General features: G+C 45.7%; 1 protein-coding gene across 1 annotated transcript; it reads right to left on the minus strand.

The window, feature by feature from the left end:
• Positions 1-1,338: 1,338 nt before the first annotated feature.
• On the minus strand, positions 1,339-2,784 carry LOC141941691 (cygnin). The gene is made up of 2 exons (XM_074864668.1): positions 2,727-2,784; positions 1,339-1,472 (listed from the first exon to the last, which is right to left on the minus strand). Exons 1-2 carry the CDS (start codon positions 2,782-2,784, stop codon positions 1,339-1,341), a joined length of 192 nt encoding a protein of 63 aa, XP_074720769.1.
• Between the last annotated feature and the right edge of the window lie 13,648 nt (positions 2,785-16,432).

Here is a 16,432-nt window from a genome sequence, read left to right on the forward strand (position 1 = left end):
AACAACTGCTGGTCATTCCTGGGTGGTCTCTCAGTGCTCCCTTTTAGGTCCCTGTAGCTACATTTTTCACTTTCACCAATCCCTGCTTCGTTGCATTGTGTTCCCTTACAATTCTTGGGTTTCTCCAGCCCTGTGGGTCTTTCTCCCCACAGTCCAAGGGCACCTTCAGATATGACAAGATTTCCATAAGTAGGCTCCTGGCAGGACCTATGGGCCTGTGGAGAGAGGAGCCCATGCTGGAGCCCACGCTGGAGCAGGTTTGCTGGCAGGACTTGTGACCCCGTGGGTGACCCACGCTGGAGCAGTTCCTGAAGAGCTGCAGCCCGTGGGAAGGACTCATGTTGGAGAAGTCCATGGAGGACTGTCTCCCGTGGGAGGCACACTACGCTGGAGCAGGGGAAGAGTGTGAGCAGTCCTTCCCCTGAGGAGGAAGGAGCAGCAGAGACAATGTGTCATGAACTGACCACAACCCCCATTCCCCGTCCCCCTGCACCGCTCGAGGGGTGGAGGTAGAGAAATAGGGAGTGAAGCTGAGCCCGGGAAGAAGGGAGGGGTGGGGGGAAGATGGTTTAAGATTTGGTTTTGTTTCTTATTACCCTACTCTGGTTTGATTGGTAATAAATTAAACTGATTTCCCCAAGTTGAGTCTGTTTTGCCCGTGACAGTAATTGTTGAGTGATCTCCCCCTGCCCTTATCTCGACCCTCGAGCCTTTTGTTATATTTTCTCTCCCCTGTCCAGCTGTGGAGGAGGGTGATAGAGTGGCTTTGGTGGGCACCTGGTGTCCAGCCAGGGTCAACCCACCACAGGGGGAAATACTTCACCCATCCATTCCTGCTCCTTACCCAGTCATCATAACAACATAACAATCTTGCCAGGATCTCAGACAAATACTGATTTTTTGAGCCCCAGGACTGAACTAGGCTCTCTCCCACATGAGACCCACAGGTTTTGCTGTAAGGCTCCATGGGGAAAGGGACAGTCAGGAGGGTCTTATTCCAAATAGATATTTTTTCACCCACCATCGACCAAATTCACTGTGGGAAACAGAGAGGAAAACTCTGTATATTTACCACTTTTGTTACAAATTTTGTTCAAAAAGAACAATGAGATGTGCTGCTAATGGGCCTTTTGGTTTGGGCTTGGAGAACCTGTCCTAATGCTTTCTGTGGGACCATGGGGACACAAGTAACCACATCACACACACCAGAGTTACATCTCCTTTTTTTCCCTTTTTAATTATGGAGAGGAGGGGATGACAATTGGGTTCGACAGTTGAGAAGCTGCTCCCAAAGCCACCGCGGTGCCTCCTCTTCCCCAGCTGCTTCCTCTTCAGCTCCTATTTGCCCTTCCAGCCGGGCGGGATGCAGCAGTAGTACTTGCAGTCGGAGGAGAAGGACCACACGTCCACCTTGGAGCACTGGCTGGAGCAGTACCCCACCTTGGGGCAGTGCTTCCTTACCTGCCCATAGCCTGCAAGGGGGAGAGAGAGGGAGAGTGGTTGGGTCAGGGGAGGTGTCCCCGTGCCCCGCTGTCGCTCCCTCCCATCACCTTCTGGTCTAAGTGTGGCAGTGGTCAGAAGGATGAGGTCCTGCTGGTAGGGAGGTCCTGCTCCATCCTCCCACGTGTCCACCACTCCTGCCCAAGCCCAGCCCCAAAGCAGGAAGGGACCTTGAAGAGCACAAGCCTGAGAAACTCCCTGTGCATCCCTCTGCCCCCAGCTGGTGACACAGGGCCAGATGGTGACACAGGTGCAGTCTGGGACAGAGATGCTCCCAAGGAGACCACAGTCATTCCCCTCATGAGAGACAGCCCAAAGCAAAGTTCATAAAGATGCTCATCTGTGCAAGACTGCACAGATGTCTTGCACTTCTTTTTAAGAGAAATGATCAGTGTTCTCAGAGCGAAACAACAAAAGCAACACCAATGTGGTTTCAAAAAATTGAGTTGGTGTTCCAAAAAATATGAAGTGTTTCACAGGTGGCAGTTCCTGTGGTAACCAGAAACATGACCTGCATGTGTTAAAAGATATTCAAGTGCCAAACACTCGGCGTCAGGGTGGGAGACTGTTGGCCTAAAATAGCTGGGAAATTATGTCCAGAGTGAATGGATATTGGACTGGGAACCCTTCTGGGCCCCAAATCTCCCTTTCATTCATTGAAGAGGGAGGTGAGAACCAGAACTGGAGTGATATCTGTCAGTACTGCACATTAAAAATGCAAGGGAACTGGACCCTGAAGATATACTCAGAACTGGTTTGACACAAAAGGTAGCATCATCTGAGCAGGAAACATCCAGGAGGCTGGTTTCTCTGAAAAATATATCCAGCACTTGCTTGGTACTCCATGGCTAAAATAATTACACCAGGGCCCAGCTCATCTTGACCTAGAAGGTGTCAGAAATGTCTAAAACATCCTAAATGTGCCTCTTACAGTACTTTAAAGTGATTTTTTCTTTGAAGACTCATTTGTCTGCACGTGAACATAGAGCCCCATATAAGACAACCTGGGTGTAACCGAGTCATTTGTGCATTAGCGGGAGACCAGCACGCATCTGCATAACTGAAGGACTAGATATCTTTATGCAGGCAACAAAATCACAGCCTTTAAAGCCAACAGAGACCACATTTGCTCAAGCTGCCTATCAAGCATGGTCCACTCTGACCCTCATCACTCTGGTTCTCCCACCATTATCCAGATCACTTTCCAAAGCAATTCACCCTCTTACCTGGGACAGCCAAGGAGACCAGTAGGAAGACAGTGAAGACAAGGTAGAGGAACCTCATGGCTGGGGCTCAGCGAGGATCTCAGCAAGGCTGGAGAGAAGGTTTGGAGAGACCCTGAGCCAGATACTGGTGAGTGGCAAGGCTGGAGATCCTCATATTTATAGTGAGTTTCTGTGCAGAGAGGAGCGTTCTGGGGGAGGTCCCGTTGCTCACGGGACCTCTCATGGTTCACCGCACAGCACAACTGCCAGCCCCTCCACCCTGCACCTGGGTATGTTGGCAAAACCTTGCTCTCCCCAGATTTGGTATCAAAACCCAGTTCAAATGAAAACCATGGAGTGTGACAGGAGCGAATGGTGAGTAGGTAGAACAGATTTGCTGGGGCAGAGGGACCTGATAGGAAGCAAGATGAATATCAGAGGTCTTCAGGCCTTTCTCAACGTTTGGCAGGGATGCAACTGCATGCAATAGGGCTGAGACATGGCCATGATACACTGATAACTCTCCCTCTGTTGTCTAGATCTGTCACCATGAGGGGCTGGACAAGCTGAGAGGGGCCCTGGTGTGAGCAGCCTTCGGTTGGGAAGGACCTGATGTCCATGTATCACCCTCTTGGGAACCATGACTGCAAAATCCCTCTGATAAATTTAGCAAACACCATGTTCAGTGTAGCCTGCTCTGTTGTTCCCTCTCACCCTACTGATGGGCAGGAGCACTGGGGCTGAGAGCCTTTTCCCAGGAGTCTAGATGAGCTGACCCCTTGCAAACACTCCAATCATCACCTCTTCCTCACAAAACCTCCAGACAACTCTGGGGTCTCAAGTGTGCTTAATTTCTGGGACAGAGATAGTCTGATCCCTGCTGTCAGGGAAGCTCTGATGCTGAAAGAATGTTATTCAGAGCAGTGAAATGAAAGCTGACTGCAAAGAGTCTGCAAGGCAGAAGGAACTCAGCACTGAGTGGCAGCGTAAGCAGATGGCAAATGAGCGTCCGTGATGGCAAACTTACTTCCAGGAAAGAGGTGCTCCTAAAGAGCACTTCAGAAAAAAGTCATCTCAGGGTCTAGAGGCAGTCAGAAAGGAAAACTGAGTGTTAGGATTTGCTAGAATGAGCACTGACAAAAATCGGTGTATCCCTGTACCACTTTTGAGGGTACTTCATTCTGCACATTGTACACGCTGCTGGTGTCCCTGTCTCTGCAGCATAGAGTAGGACAGGAAGAGGTACAAATTATGGTAGCAAGGATGGTGAAAGCTGGGACTTATTATCAGACAGTGAGATAGTAATTATACTGGGACTCTTTCATTATAGGAGGAGACGAGTATGTGGGGATATGTGACAGCAGTGTCAAAACTAAATGTCCTAACAACGAGAGAAATATGGGTTTCCATTTCTCATAACCAGAGAAGTAGGAGATAACATGCAAAAAAATGATGCACTGAATAAAGAAGTTCTCCTTTCACTCTGCACACAGCAGGATGGTGCAATTCATTGCCATGGATATTGTGGAGGAAGAAATTGTAAATGTGTTCATAAGGCAAGTAGGGCAGTCAATCTAACTTTGAAGTTTGCTCTCCTCTGAGCAGGTGGCTGGACCAAATGGCCTCCAGAGCTCCCTTCCACCCTGTATTATTCTATACTTCCATGAAATCCATAAAATCCATTGAGGGGCATTCAGCACAATTATATGGGTCCATATCCAACTCAACAACCCCCAAACCTCAGACTGCTGGAACTGGATGGGTTTCCAAACACGTGCCACTGTATGTTTGCCATGTTATTGCACTCTTCTAAGCATCAACTATTCGTCACAGTCGGATTGAAGACACTTGGCTAGACGGTCCCTGCCACACAGGGAGTGAAGAAGCTGGTGCAGGGTCTGGAACACAAGTCTTATGAGGAGCGGCTGAGGGAACTGGGGTTGTTTAGCCTGGAGAAAAGGAGGCTCAGGGGAGACCTTATCGCTCTCTACAACTCCCTGAAAGGAGGTTGTAGTGAGGTAGGGGTTGGTCTCTTCTCCCAAGTAATAAGCAATAGGACAAGAGGAAATGGCCTCGAGTTGTGCCAGGGGAGGTTTAGATTGGATATTAAGAAAAATTTCTTCACTGAAAGAGTTGTTAAATGTTGGAACAGGCTGCCCAGGGAAGTGGTGGAGTCACCATCCCTGGAGGTATTTAACAGATATGTAGACGTGGTGCTTAGGGACATGGTTTAGTGGTGGACTTGGCAGTGTGAGGTTAATGGTTGGACTCAATGATCTTGAGGGTCTTTTCCAACCTAAATGGTTCTGTGATTCTGTGATTCTATAGCACAGTTTACTCTGGCTGACTTATAAGTAAACTGTGCTGGAGCCTGATGCAGCAAGCTCGCTGTCCCCACTGGTAAATTTTTAGCACAGCCCTGGCCATGTTTTTTTCCGAGGCCACTTGACATTTTTGCAAACACATTTCCCACCGCACTGCATGTGTCTCCATGGGATGGGTACAATTTCCAACATAACTGCGATGGGGTCATCCTGCTTTGAATGGAAGAGAGTTTAATACTGTGGAAAGTGGCCAGGGTATGCCCACTGGCCTCAGGACCATAGAGTAGGCCCTGGTACTGTTCAGTTTACCAACAAAGACATAACCATGATGATTTATTGTGTGTTGTTACCAAAAATGCATAGAACCGTAGATGTCCTCAGAGTCACTGCTCCACATCCCCCAGGCAGAGCTCCTTACAACCCTAAATCATCCCTCTCAGAAAGGTGTGAAGGCTGTTTGGGAATACCACCAATAACAGGCCTGCCCCACACCATTTCCCCTCCTTCAGGACACTGTTGTCCATCCCACCAGAAATGCTATCTTATGTAAAACACTGAACTGTCATTGCAGCAGTTTCAGCCAACTGTTTCTCATCTGGACCACCCTAGTCATAGGGAACATATTATTCCTTTCCTATGAACTCTTTATCCCAGATTTGTGGGGCATCATGGCTCCCACATTTTTTTTTCCCACCATCACGATCTCAATTCTTCCAGATTTCTGTTACAGATTGTATTTTCTTGGTCCCTTAACCATCTCAGCTCTAGACTGTCTCAAATGATTCCACCTCACCTTGAAGTATGGTGCCCTAAGCAGTAAACAGCATACTACCTGAAAGTCTAGCAGTTTGGAGTAATAAATGGATGAATTTAAGCGATAACCCTGTTGGGTTTTTTTAGGAAGAATGATTTCTGCCTTTTCGATAACAGAATGACACTGTACCATTATGTGTACCTTGTTGCCCACTGCAGCCCCACACTTCTGCAGAATCACTGCATTGCCAGATATTGCTCATTCCACCTTCTCCAACAATTGTTCCTGTCTTTTGCAAAAAAAATGTCAATCTCCAGCATCTTCCAACATGCTGCAGTCCCTTTCAGCCTGTTATTTGCAAATTCAGTAAGCACAGTCTTTATTTCATTATGCAATTTGTTAATGAAGACCCTGGATAGTGCAGGACTCAGAACAGCCTTCTGAGATGCCCTTCTACCATCACCATAGTAACTGGAAACTTATTAGCTCCTGTTCATAAACCATTTTTCCTTCATTTCCTTTAGGCCATGATCAATACTGAAAAAAAACCCCAAAACTGAGACAAAATACCCAGCTAAATGAATGCAATGAGAATGTTGTAGAGCACCACATCTGGGGGAGACCTTTGAGGAACTGCCAGTACACCAGTCAGGGATGGATGCACCCTGAAAACTATGCCCCATGATGGATGTGATGCCCGGTATTGTCCATTGTGTCTGTGCCTTGCAGAGAGTGTCCAGAGCTTATCAGAAAGGTGCCCAGACTTAACTCATGCACTGCTGGGGAGCAGCTCTGCTGTTGGCAGCCCTGGCTGGTGCTGGGTCTAGCAGAGCTGGGCCCGGCGGCTCCGCGTCTGCTGGCAGAGGAGTCCTGGCAGCCGGATCTGGAGGAGGGGGAATCGCCCCCACATGTCCGGGTCAGTGAAGGCAGCTTGCGAGCAGTGAGGAGAAGCCCACTGGAGCATGGACCTGGCTGCCAGGACCTGGCTGCCAGGTGCCTTTGTGAGTGGGACCAGTGGGTCGGGGTGACATTGCACATGCCAGAAAGCAAACAACACCTCTCTGGAGATGGGTTCGCTCAGTTTCTCCTCCCACCACTCCGCTTGTGGCAGGAGTCCATCTCTTAGCACCAGTGTCTCAATCTTTGGTTTTGATTAGTACAATTTTTTGCTCCTGGCACACCAAGATCTCCTCTGCCTTCCAGGCATAAACATGTTCTATAGTGTTTTGTTTTTCTCTTGTTTTCCTCCATGCTCATGCAGGTAACACAGCAGAGAGGAAGCTAGAGAGGACAGAGAGAGCTGGAAGGTCAGAATTAGGAATTATCACCTTCAGAGTCTTCTTGTCTGAGCAACCTGCAGTGGGACAATTTTGAATACAGTTTCCAATGGCCATAAATTCTGTATGGTCAGATTGCTGAAGAGCAAACTGGAGAAAGACTCTTCCCAGTCTCTCACCTGTCACTTGTTTACCCCCTTTCCAGATTTCTCCATTCTTTCTCTTTTTTTATGCCTCCCGCCAACTATTTGCCACTGCGTGTTCATACCCTCCTAGTCCCGTCCTTCAATTCTTTGCTTTTCCCCTTTGCTCTTTACTCTTTTTCTTGTTTCCCATGACTACTACAGGGAATTGACTCTGTTCATTTCTGTAATTGACCATTCATAACCTTTTAAAATGAATAATTTCATTTACTGGAATTTTGAAGGAAAAAAAATCATTATTCATATACTAAGGAGCTTGATTTTTTCTTGACAAGAAACTGTTTTTGTTTTTTTTTTCAGATGCAGAGTTTATTTTATAGCTATTGAATGTGCATGTTCCTATAAATGTTCAGCAGGGAATCCCTCATCCAAGCTATTCACATCTGAATTCAAACAAACACCACCACTCATTGCTAATGTTGGCTCACCATGCAGAACCGCAGTGTTTGTGTGCATTCATCTTTTCTGGATGCAAAACCAACAGCTATAATTTCCGCCTTTGAGTTAAGGCACAAGGATCAGAAAAGATGTGTCTGGATGAGTCTACAGATACACAAAAGAAACCATTTCTGGGAGATGCTGAAGCATTCTGCACCACAGGAGAAAGAGCAGAGCTGGAGAAAAGGCAGCACAGAAGGGGAAGGATATTTTATGTTTCTTCACAGAACATATTTTTCACTGTATTTTTGAATTGGATATGATCTAGCCTTGATGTAATTAATTTTTTTTTCCCAGAAATTCTAGAACCATTTGTCCCCAGGCAGATCTGTCACCTTGCACAGACATTTTCACAGTGCTTATTTCTTTCCAGCCTTTTCCTGGTAAGCGTAGTGACCTCTGTGATCCTTGTATTGTTTACACAGGCTGCCTCTGTACTAGTAAATCAAACATTTTCAAGACTGGTAATAAGAAATGTATAGTCCATCATCATGATATAAATCTGGGCTTATTTTCCCTTGTTCATTACCTTGCAATTACCATTTTTTTGCAAATCTTTCCCAGAATGCTTAGCAGTGAACATAGACTTGGTCTAGCCTACTTCTGAGTGTTAGGTATGGAGGATTTCTACCGCACAGCAATGGTAATTGCCAGATTAATTAAATTCATATGTTACTGCTAATGAGGTGCTCCAAGAAAGGCAGATGCAATCGAAGCAGTTGTAGAAAGTCGGTACCTTGACAGCTCTTTAAAACTAGAGATAAATTATCCATCAAATTAAATAATCATAGAATCATAGAATGGTTTGGTTTGGAAGGGACCTCAAAGATCATCTAATTCCAACCCCCCTATCACGGGCAGGGACACCTTCCACCTGCCCAGGTTGCCCAAAGCCCCGTCCAACCTGGCCTTGAACCCTTCCAGGGAGGGGGCAGCCACAGCTTCTCTGGGCAACCTGTGCCAGAGCCTCACCCCCCTCACAGGGAAGAATTTCTTCCTTACATCTAACCTAAATCTCCCCTCTTTCAGTTTAAAACTGGTACTCCTTGTCCTATTACTACATGCTCTTGTAAAGAGTCCCTCCCTATCCTTCCTGTAGGCCTCCTTTAAGTACTGGAAGGCCACTATAAGGTGTCCCCAGAGCCTTCTCTTCTCCAGTTGAACCCCCCCAACTCTCTCAGCCTGTCCTCACAGGGAGGTGCTCCAGCCCCCTGAGCATCTTTGTGGTCTCCTCTGGACCTGCACCAACAGGTCCATGTCCTTCTGCTGTTGGTGCCCCCAGAGCTGGACACAGCACTGTAGGGGGGGTCTCACGAGAACAGAGTAGAGGATGAGAATCCCCTCCCTCGAGCTGCTAGCCACACTTCTCTGGATGCAGCCCAGGACACAGTTGGATTTCTGGGCTGCGAGCACACACTGCTGGCTCATAGTCAGCTTTCCATGCACTAATACCCCCAAGTCCTTCTCCTCAGGGCTGCTCTGAATCCACTCATTGCCCAGCCTGGATTTGTGCTTGGGATTACTCTGACCCATGTGCAGGACCTTGCACTTGGCCTTGTTGAACTTCATGAGGTTCACACGGTCCCACCTCTCCATCCTGTCCAGGTTCCTCTGGATGGCACATCCCTTCCCTCCAGCGTGTCAACCACACCACACAGCTTGGGGTCATCCACAAACCTGCTGAGGGTGCGCTCAATCCCACTGTCCATGTTGCTGACAAAGATGTTAAACAGCCCCTGTCCAAACACCAACCCCTGAGGAACACCACTCGTCACTGCTCTCCATTTGGACATGGAGCTGTTGACCACAACTCTTTGAGTGTGACCACCCAACCAATTCCTTATCCACTGAGTGGTCCATCCATCAAATCCATGTCTCTCCAATTTAGAGACAAGGATGTCATATGAGACAGTGTCAGATGCTTTGCATAAGCCCAGGTAAATGATGTCAGTTGTTCTTCCCTGATCCACCAACACCGTAACCCCTTTGCTGGTTTTAAGCTAGACCCCTTGGTTTTCACCTGTATTAAATTATGTTGGGCGCATTTCCAACGGGGAAGGAGGGCAGTAAGAAAACTGTCCTGTCCTATCCCATCCCATCATATCCTATCACCTTTCAAGGGTATCAGATTGCTGCGAGCTCTCTATGAAACCCTTCCATTGTAAATTTTCATGTAAGCAGATAAAAGTCCTCACCTAGTTCTTCCAACAAGATGTGATTTGTTTCTGTGGCTCGTGGTGCCCAGAGGACCTCCCTCTTCTGCTGCTCTTGGTTCATTTAATCCAGAAGAGGGAAAGACAAGGGGGTGAACGGCTCAGATAGTGAGACAGCAAAGGGAACTGGGATCTCTAGACTCCTCTCCTTTGGCTCTTTGCAGTTGAAAATTTGAAGCCAAGTCCTTGGCATGTCTAAGTCAGCTGAACCTTATGCTGTGCAGCAAGGAGATGTCAAAACGATAACTTAGCTCAGCTGTGGAGGCAAGGATGTTTGCAGCCTTGGTTCATCTTGCCGTCTGCTTTGCTGCTGAGCTGCTCAAACATTTTCATTTGGTACAAACTAAACAGCATTAGGGTCCATCTCCTGGTTCATAGACCAGCTGGCTGGGTTTGGCCATCACTATGATATTAAACTCTATCAATCAGCTTCCAAAGCAGTGTGGTTCTATCCAAAATGCCTATTCGGCATGGTCCTTGGTCCATAGCAACTCCTGAACTTGCACTTGTGATTTGGTGAAACTAGGGCTGGTTGTTCTGGGACACATCAGCTCCTGGGACTGTGCCAACCATTTAGGAGTACAGCACTGTCTATATTAGAGTGTGGGTGCACCCTAGGGTAGCTCAAGATCACAATAGCTCTATGTAGTAAAACAAAGAAGGAGGAGTAAATATAATCAGATCTTCACAAGCCATGGAGTTGCACACTTCATGATCATTTTCCCTTCTGAAGAGTATCCAGTCATGAGTTGAAGATCTCCAGGAAATGAAGACATCACCCCTTCTATTATTAATTACTCTCACTCTTAAGAACTAAGCTTTCTTTCTAAGTTTAGTCTGTTTAGATATGAAGAAGCATCAGGAGGTTATGTCTTCCTCTGTTCAGTTGAACAGCTGTATTTATTTTTTGGTATATTCTCCCTGTGAAGATACTTGTACCCTGAACTGAATCACTCCCCAGCGCAAAGCTTTGATAAGCCACACTGCTTCTGCTCCTTATCTTCCCTCAAGGTGACATTTCCTCCATTTCACTATATAAATCCACATCCTTTTTCCAAAACATGTTCTTTCCAGTAGCATCACTAAACACAAACACTCAGTTCAATGTGAGTCAGCAGAGTATTCTTGCAGCAGCGAAGGCCAACCATGTACTGGACTCTATCAGCAGAAGCATGAACAGGAGGTCAAGGGAAGAGATTATTTCCCTCTGCTTGGCATTTATGGGGCTGCATCTGGAGTCCTGTGTCCAGTTTTGTGCTCCTCAGCACAGGAAATTTATCAGGAAAGGCATGAGTTCTGTTCTGTTTCTCTCCAGAGTTTGATGCCTCCATTGCATTTGCCTTCTCCACAGCTACATCAAATTATTGGCCCAGAGCTCTGCTGTGATCAGACTAATACAGCCTTTCTTTTTATCTGCCACAAAGTATGTGCAAGAGCAGAATCTTGGTTTTAGTCTTCTGGCACATGAGCAACAATTTCACACTTTACACTATGAATCTCATGACTTTTTACACGTGAATCTCTTTTCTGTAACTCCAGTCCTTATGACAAGCCAGTTCCTTCTGTGTGTTACCTTAATCTTTTCCTGTATCAATGGCACATGCTAGCTTTGGGTCCAGTACGTTAATTTTTTACACTTAAATTTTTGTTCTAAGAATGACCCTTAAGAAAATTTCTCAGTAACCTCCTTCCTGCCTGACATTTTCCCTTTCAAGGTTATACTTCAGCCAACTTACAGTGCCTTTATTCATCCCCTTCACTTCATCTAAAGTATTTTTTTATTAACATTTTACTAATGCTCTTACTAAAGTGCATATGATGAGATCTGATGCTTTCTCTTTACTAAGAAATCCTATTTCATCAGGTCAGTCTGTTGAAATCTATTCAACAGAGAACACATGATGCATTTTCTTTTGTATTCTTGCTCGCCTGTTTGTTCTCAAAGCCTTGCATAATACTGAGATCAGATCATACTCACCTGGATGATTTTTTTTTTGTTCTCGCTCTGAACTCTAATACTGTTTGCTGTTCTCAAATTTTACAGTGGAGTCACAGACTGAAAAGACTCCTGAGACATTCTTGTTATTGCACCCCAGGTTTGTGTGCCACTTTTCTGAATTTGGTGAGGGCTGGTAACGAATAAGGCTCTCCCCTTCTGTGGGACTGGATTCCACTGAGGCCAGTCCCAGCTATTTTTGATTTTCTGACCCTACTTCTTCCTGAACAACACAGCAAAGTATTTGTCCATCCACTGTGCTGATGCTCTCTGCAAAGCCATCATACTACAATAGCCGTTCTGCTTTGTCTCTGATCTTAAAGCTAAAAAGACTTTTACTCTGCTTCAGCACTGTTGGTGAGTTATAGCCCAGCTTGACTTTTTTCCAGTGCTCACTTTCTCTGTGTCCTTTTTTATTTCTGAAATGACAAGTCATTGCTCTAAATTTATCCCACTCCCTACAACAGGGAGTAGAACAAAAGTCATTTCAGCTTGTAGGAGCATGTCTGGCCTTACTGGGCAACCCCATCTCTAATCTCTGTCACATATAAGCACGGGTACTCTGGCCATTTGTTCTTTATTAACTGGAAACATTAATTGGGTTCTGAAGGAAAAGATTTTCACTTCTCTACATCCAACAGAGAGAACATTTACTCCCACACTGAGCACCCTTTTTTCCCTGACAAGCAATGCTTCAAACATAGCCTCAAGCTACTCTAGACACTCAGCCTAGCAAACCCTAATTCAGCCTACTCATATTTGATCTTAAATACTCAGCACAACCCAAGCAGTCACTGCTGAACTGACAACACTGGCATGTGGTTCCAGCTCTTGACATTCAAAATCATTTTTCCTGGTTGTGAAGTTCACGGGACCTGTAGACACACAATGAAATGTGCAGAGGTGCCTCCTGTAACCCAGTGTGCACAAATCTGCGGATATTTGTAGGAAAATGCAGCTGTGAGAAGTACGGCTGATGCACAGAGATGTTGCCTCAGGCTGACTTGGTGGTCAAGGAGGGTCTGTAGAAGAAAAAGGTGGTCAGCTGCTGCTGCTGCTCCTCTCCTGTTTTCCAAAACAGGTTGTTCACTGCTCTTTCTGAATTACACATGAACTGGCTTTGCTGTCTCTGTCCCCTCTCTTTGGGGAGGCTCATACTGGGTCTATGAAACCTGTAGCTCCTCAAGTCCCCCTGCCTACTCAAGCACAATTTTCTAAGCCTTTGAGACAGACTTCCCTGCTGGTGGGTTTGAGCATCATCCTGGAGTTGAATAAATGGTTCCTCAGGTCCTACTGGTGTTGCCTGTTTAACCCACTGTCTTCAGAAAAGACTTCAGTTGGAGACTTTCCTCCCTGTCCATCAGGGCTGTGATGAAGGACCACAGCTATATCAGATGTATTTGTGGCATAACCACAGTGTTTGGATACACAGAGAATGTAAAGGGGAAAGAAATGAATTCTTAAGTCCCTTAAAATAACAGTGACAAGCCTGTTCACTTCGTAGGAATGAACTAATAGTTAATTATTTCTTGCATCTTCTTATGGGGCAACTTGCGAGGTTTCACCAGTTCTGACCTTCATGCACAAAACCCTTTGGGTTTTTTTTAAGCATAAGCCCCTATCAAGTCTCCATCAAGTCCACGAGGGTTTGATTTTGAAGCTATATTAATTCATACTCTTCAAGAGGCAATTCACAATGCAGCTTTCTCAGGAATGATCTGAGCATTTCCTAAATTTGCTCAGACCCCAAGAACCCAGCTTTGAAGACATGAAGAATTACCCCAACACATGCACCTCCTAGGACACAGAGAACCTGACCCATATCCTATGGAAAAGCACCCAGAACTGTTGTCAAAGCACCACAGCTTTTAAATAGTAATAATAAAAAATCAGTTCATAAACAATTTGTTTTATCACCTCACGTAATGCTCATTTGCTTTTTCAGAAACAAGTGGAAGAAGGGCCCTGTTCACTTGAATGACATAATGCTTTCCTGTGGGCTCCACAGAAACCATAGTTGTCTCTGCTGCAAACTAGTCACTGTTTAAATGTCTGTTTAATTATCTTTCCCTTAAAATCATGTGCAGGTCAAGATCATTTCATTAATACCCCTTTTTTTTCATGCTGCTGTCTAACGGAAAACCTTTATAACCACAGGGGTTCTCTTTACTGCCACCAAATTCTCTTTCTTTCTATTTTTCTCTCCCACACTGAGACATCTCAGGGCCCCCGCAAATGTTAAATTGCATCCAGAGCTAAACTCTCAAAAACACCCATGTTTCGACCTAATAAATCAGGTCATTGAACATCAACACATGAAATATTTACCAGACCCCTATACAGTGACCTAAGTTGATATTTTCTTCAGCATTCAGTATTTTTTGACTCTATGAAAAAGGTTGGGTTTTTCCCCCTAACAATTTCTGAAAAAGCCAAATGCAGATGATATCAGATATCCTACCCTTCCCACCTGGGTAGTAATGAGCGCTGGGGAAAGTTTGGGGGACAATTTGTACCTAAGCAATTGTTCTCACTCACTCAGAATAATTGCGTACAACTTTGGCATCAAGCTGTCTGTGTGTTTCGGATGCCAGCCCTAAAGATACCCTGAGAGCACAGAGACCTGTAGGTTTGTCCTTGGTGAGCACCTGGCTAATTCAATGACAAGAAAGGATTTTCCCAAAGTGAGATGAGAACAAAGCCAGAGTTCCCTTTTCATTGCCCAGACATTTCTCAGGTTGACAAACAAAAACTAAAAAAAACCCTTGAGATGGAAAAGACAAAAAGCTTTGCAGAAAAATGTTAAATTTCTGGACATTATGCAGTGTCTCATGATTGCTTATGACAAAATGGAAAAGCTTCACCAGAAACTAGCTATTCCCTGAAAAAAAAAAAAAAAAATTATATTCTGCTAAAAATAATTTATTATGGAAACTTAGACCCAAGGAACACTCGTGTCTGCGGTGTCGGGTACATATGTCTGCTCTATCACATCCTGCCAGCCTCCTTCCTCTTGCGGTCTGACTTTAGACTTGCCCACTCACTCTTTGGTTGCCAAATCCCCAGTTTGACGTTGCTGCGGTTTCAGGAGAGCTAACTGGGAAGCTCTCCCACACCTGCAGGCTCCCTCCTCCCAGCTGTCAAGAGGATGAACCCAGTGTGTGGGAAACCATATATTTCAGATAGGGTTTAGTGAAGAAGTGTGGATGGCAGCTCTTAGGAAGTGCTGTGTGCCCAGACATACTAACGAATATTAAGTGGAAAACAACAGTCGGCTTCAGTCGACTCTCCCACTCTTGTAGCAAATTTTGTATAAATAGAATTATTTATCTGCTTCTTTATGGAAGGCTTTTGCTCTCCACCTCTTTGTTTTCCAGATACTCTGGCTACATCCACACCAGTAAATGAAGCAGTGCCAGGACCAGGCTAAGACATAAAATTTAGCACAGTCCCATTTTTTATCTGGGAAAACTGGCTCCTAGGCAGAGTTCAAGAGTTAGCACAGGGATTAATACCCAGCAAGCTGCCCAACATAGATCCCTTCTGGGGAAGCCAGGAGATCTTAATATCCTCTACGTGGCTTGGCCATGCCAGCTGGCCTCATGACTGCCTTGGATTTACCATAAGGATGTGGTCACTGGAATCACAGATGATTTTCAGGCACAAACATCCTTTACCTTGTGCTTGCTGCTCTTTCACTCCCATTCCTAGGAAAACATCTGAGGGTAAAGCAGCTGGGTGTTTGGATAATATGATCACAATCTATTTCAGGAACGAAAACAAGCAAATAGACAGCCCTAAAAAATACTAGTGCTCATCCAAGAGGCAAATGGTCATGGGACTGCAGCATATGGAGGGTGATTCTCTGCTATTCTTCAGCCAATTACTTCTTGGATTTCACAGGCAAAACCCTGCTGGTGCAAGTGCGCGTAGTGGAGGAAAGCTTGCTCGCTGAAAAGCCTAAAATCATGATAATTGCTTCTGATTTGGGAGATGTGGTCTCACCAGTGAATCCAGACCAACTATGTGCAACCTCTGCTCCCCAGGGTCTGCCCTGTGCCCTGGGGTCCTTCAGGGAGACATGGGAAATGTGGCCAGAGACCCAGACGGTTCCTGATCCTGCTCTCCAGCTGGGAAAGGAAGATGTGGGAAGAGCCCCTTCTCCTGTCGAGGCCAGACAAGCCTCTTGGCGAACCTTTTCAGGACACGCTATGGGGCAGAGGGAAGCAGATGGCCAGGCATTTAGGGGTCTGGCAGGAGGAATTTCTGGGCATTTGGCAAAGAGCACGGATTCAGCTGCATTTCCTTCTGCTTGGACACTTTCTAGATGTGCATGCTACTCCTGCTTGATTGAGATGTTGTTTCATAGGAGACTTTATCAGAACAAGTAAAAGCATATGGTGCATGGAGCTACCTGCTTCCAGAAGCTGGCAAACCCTCATTAACCTGTTATCTGTTATTATGATCGAATGCATCCTCACAAATACCTGTACAACTTCTCTCCCTCACGTAGGGAAGTCTG

Source organism: Strix uralensis, chromosome 3, assembly GCF_047716275.1.
Source record: "Strix uralensis isolate ZFMK-TIS-50842 chromosome 3, bStrUra1, whole genome shotgun sequence".
In the NCBI taxonomy this organism is placed as follows: Eukaryota; Metazoa; Chordata; class Aves; order Strigiformes; family Strigidae; genus Strix; species Strix uralensis.

Coding starts and splice junctions, on each gene's coding strand:
- LOC141941691 (XM_074864668.1), bottom strand. CDS start 2,784: ATGAGGTTCCTCTACCTTGTCTTCACTGTCTTCCTACTGGTCTCCTTG. Junction 1,473..2,726: donor GGTCTCCTTGGCTGTCCCAG/GTAAGAGGGTGA, acceptor TCCCCCTTGCAG/GCTATGGGCAGGTAAGGAAG.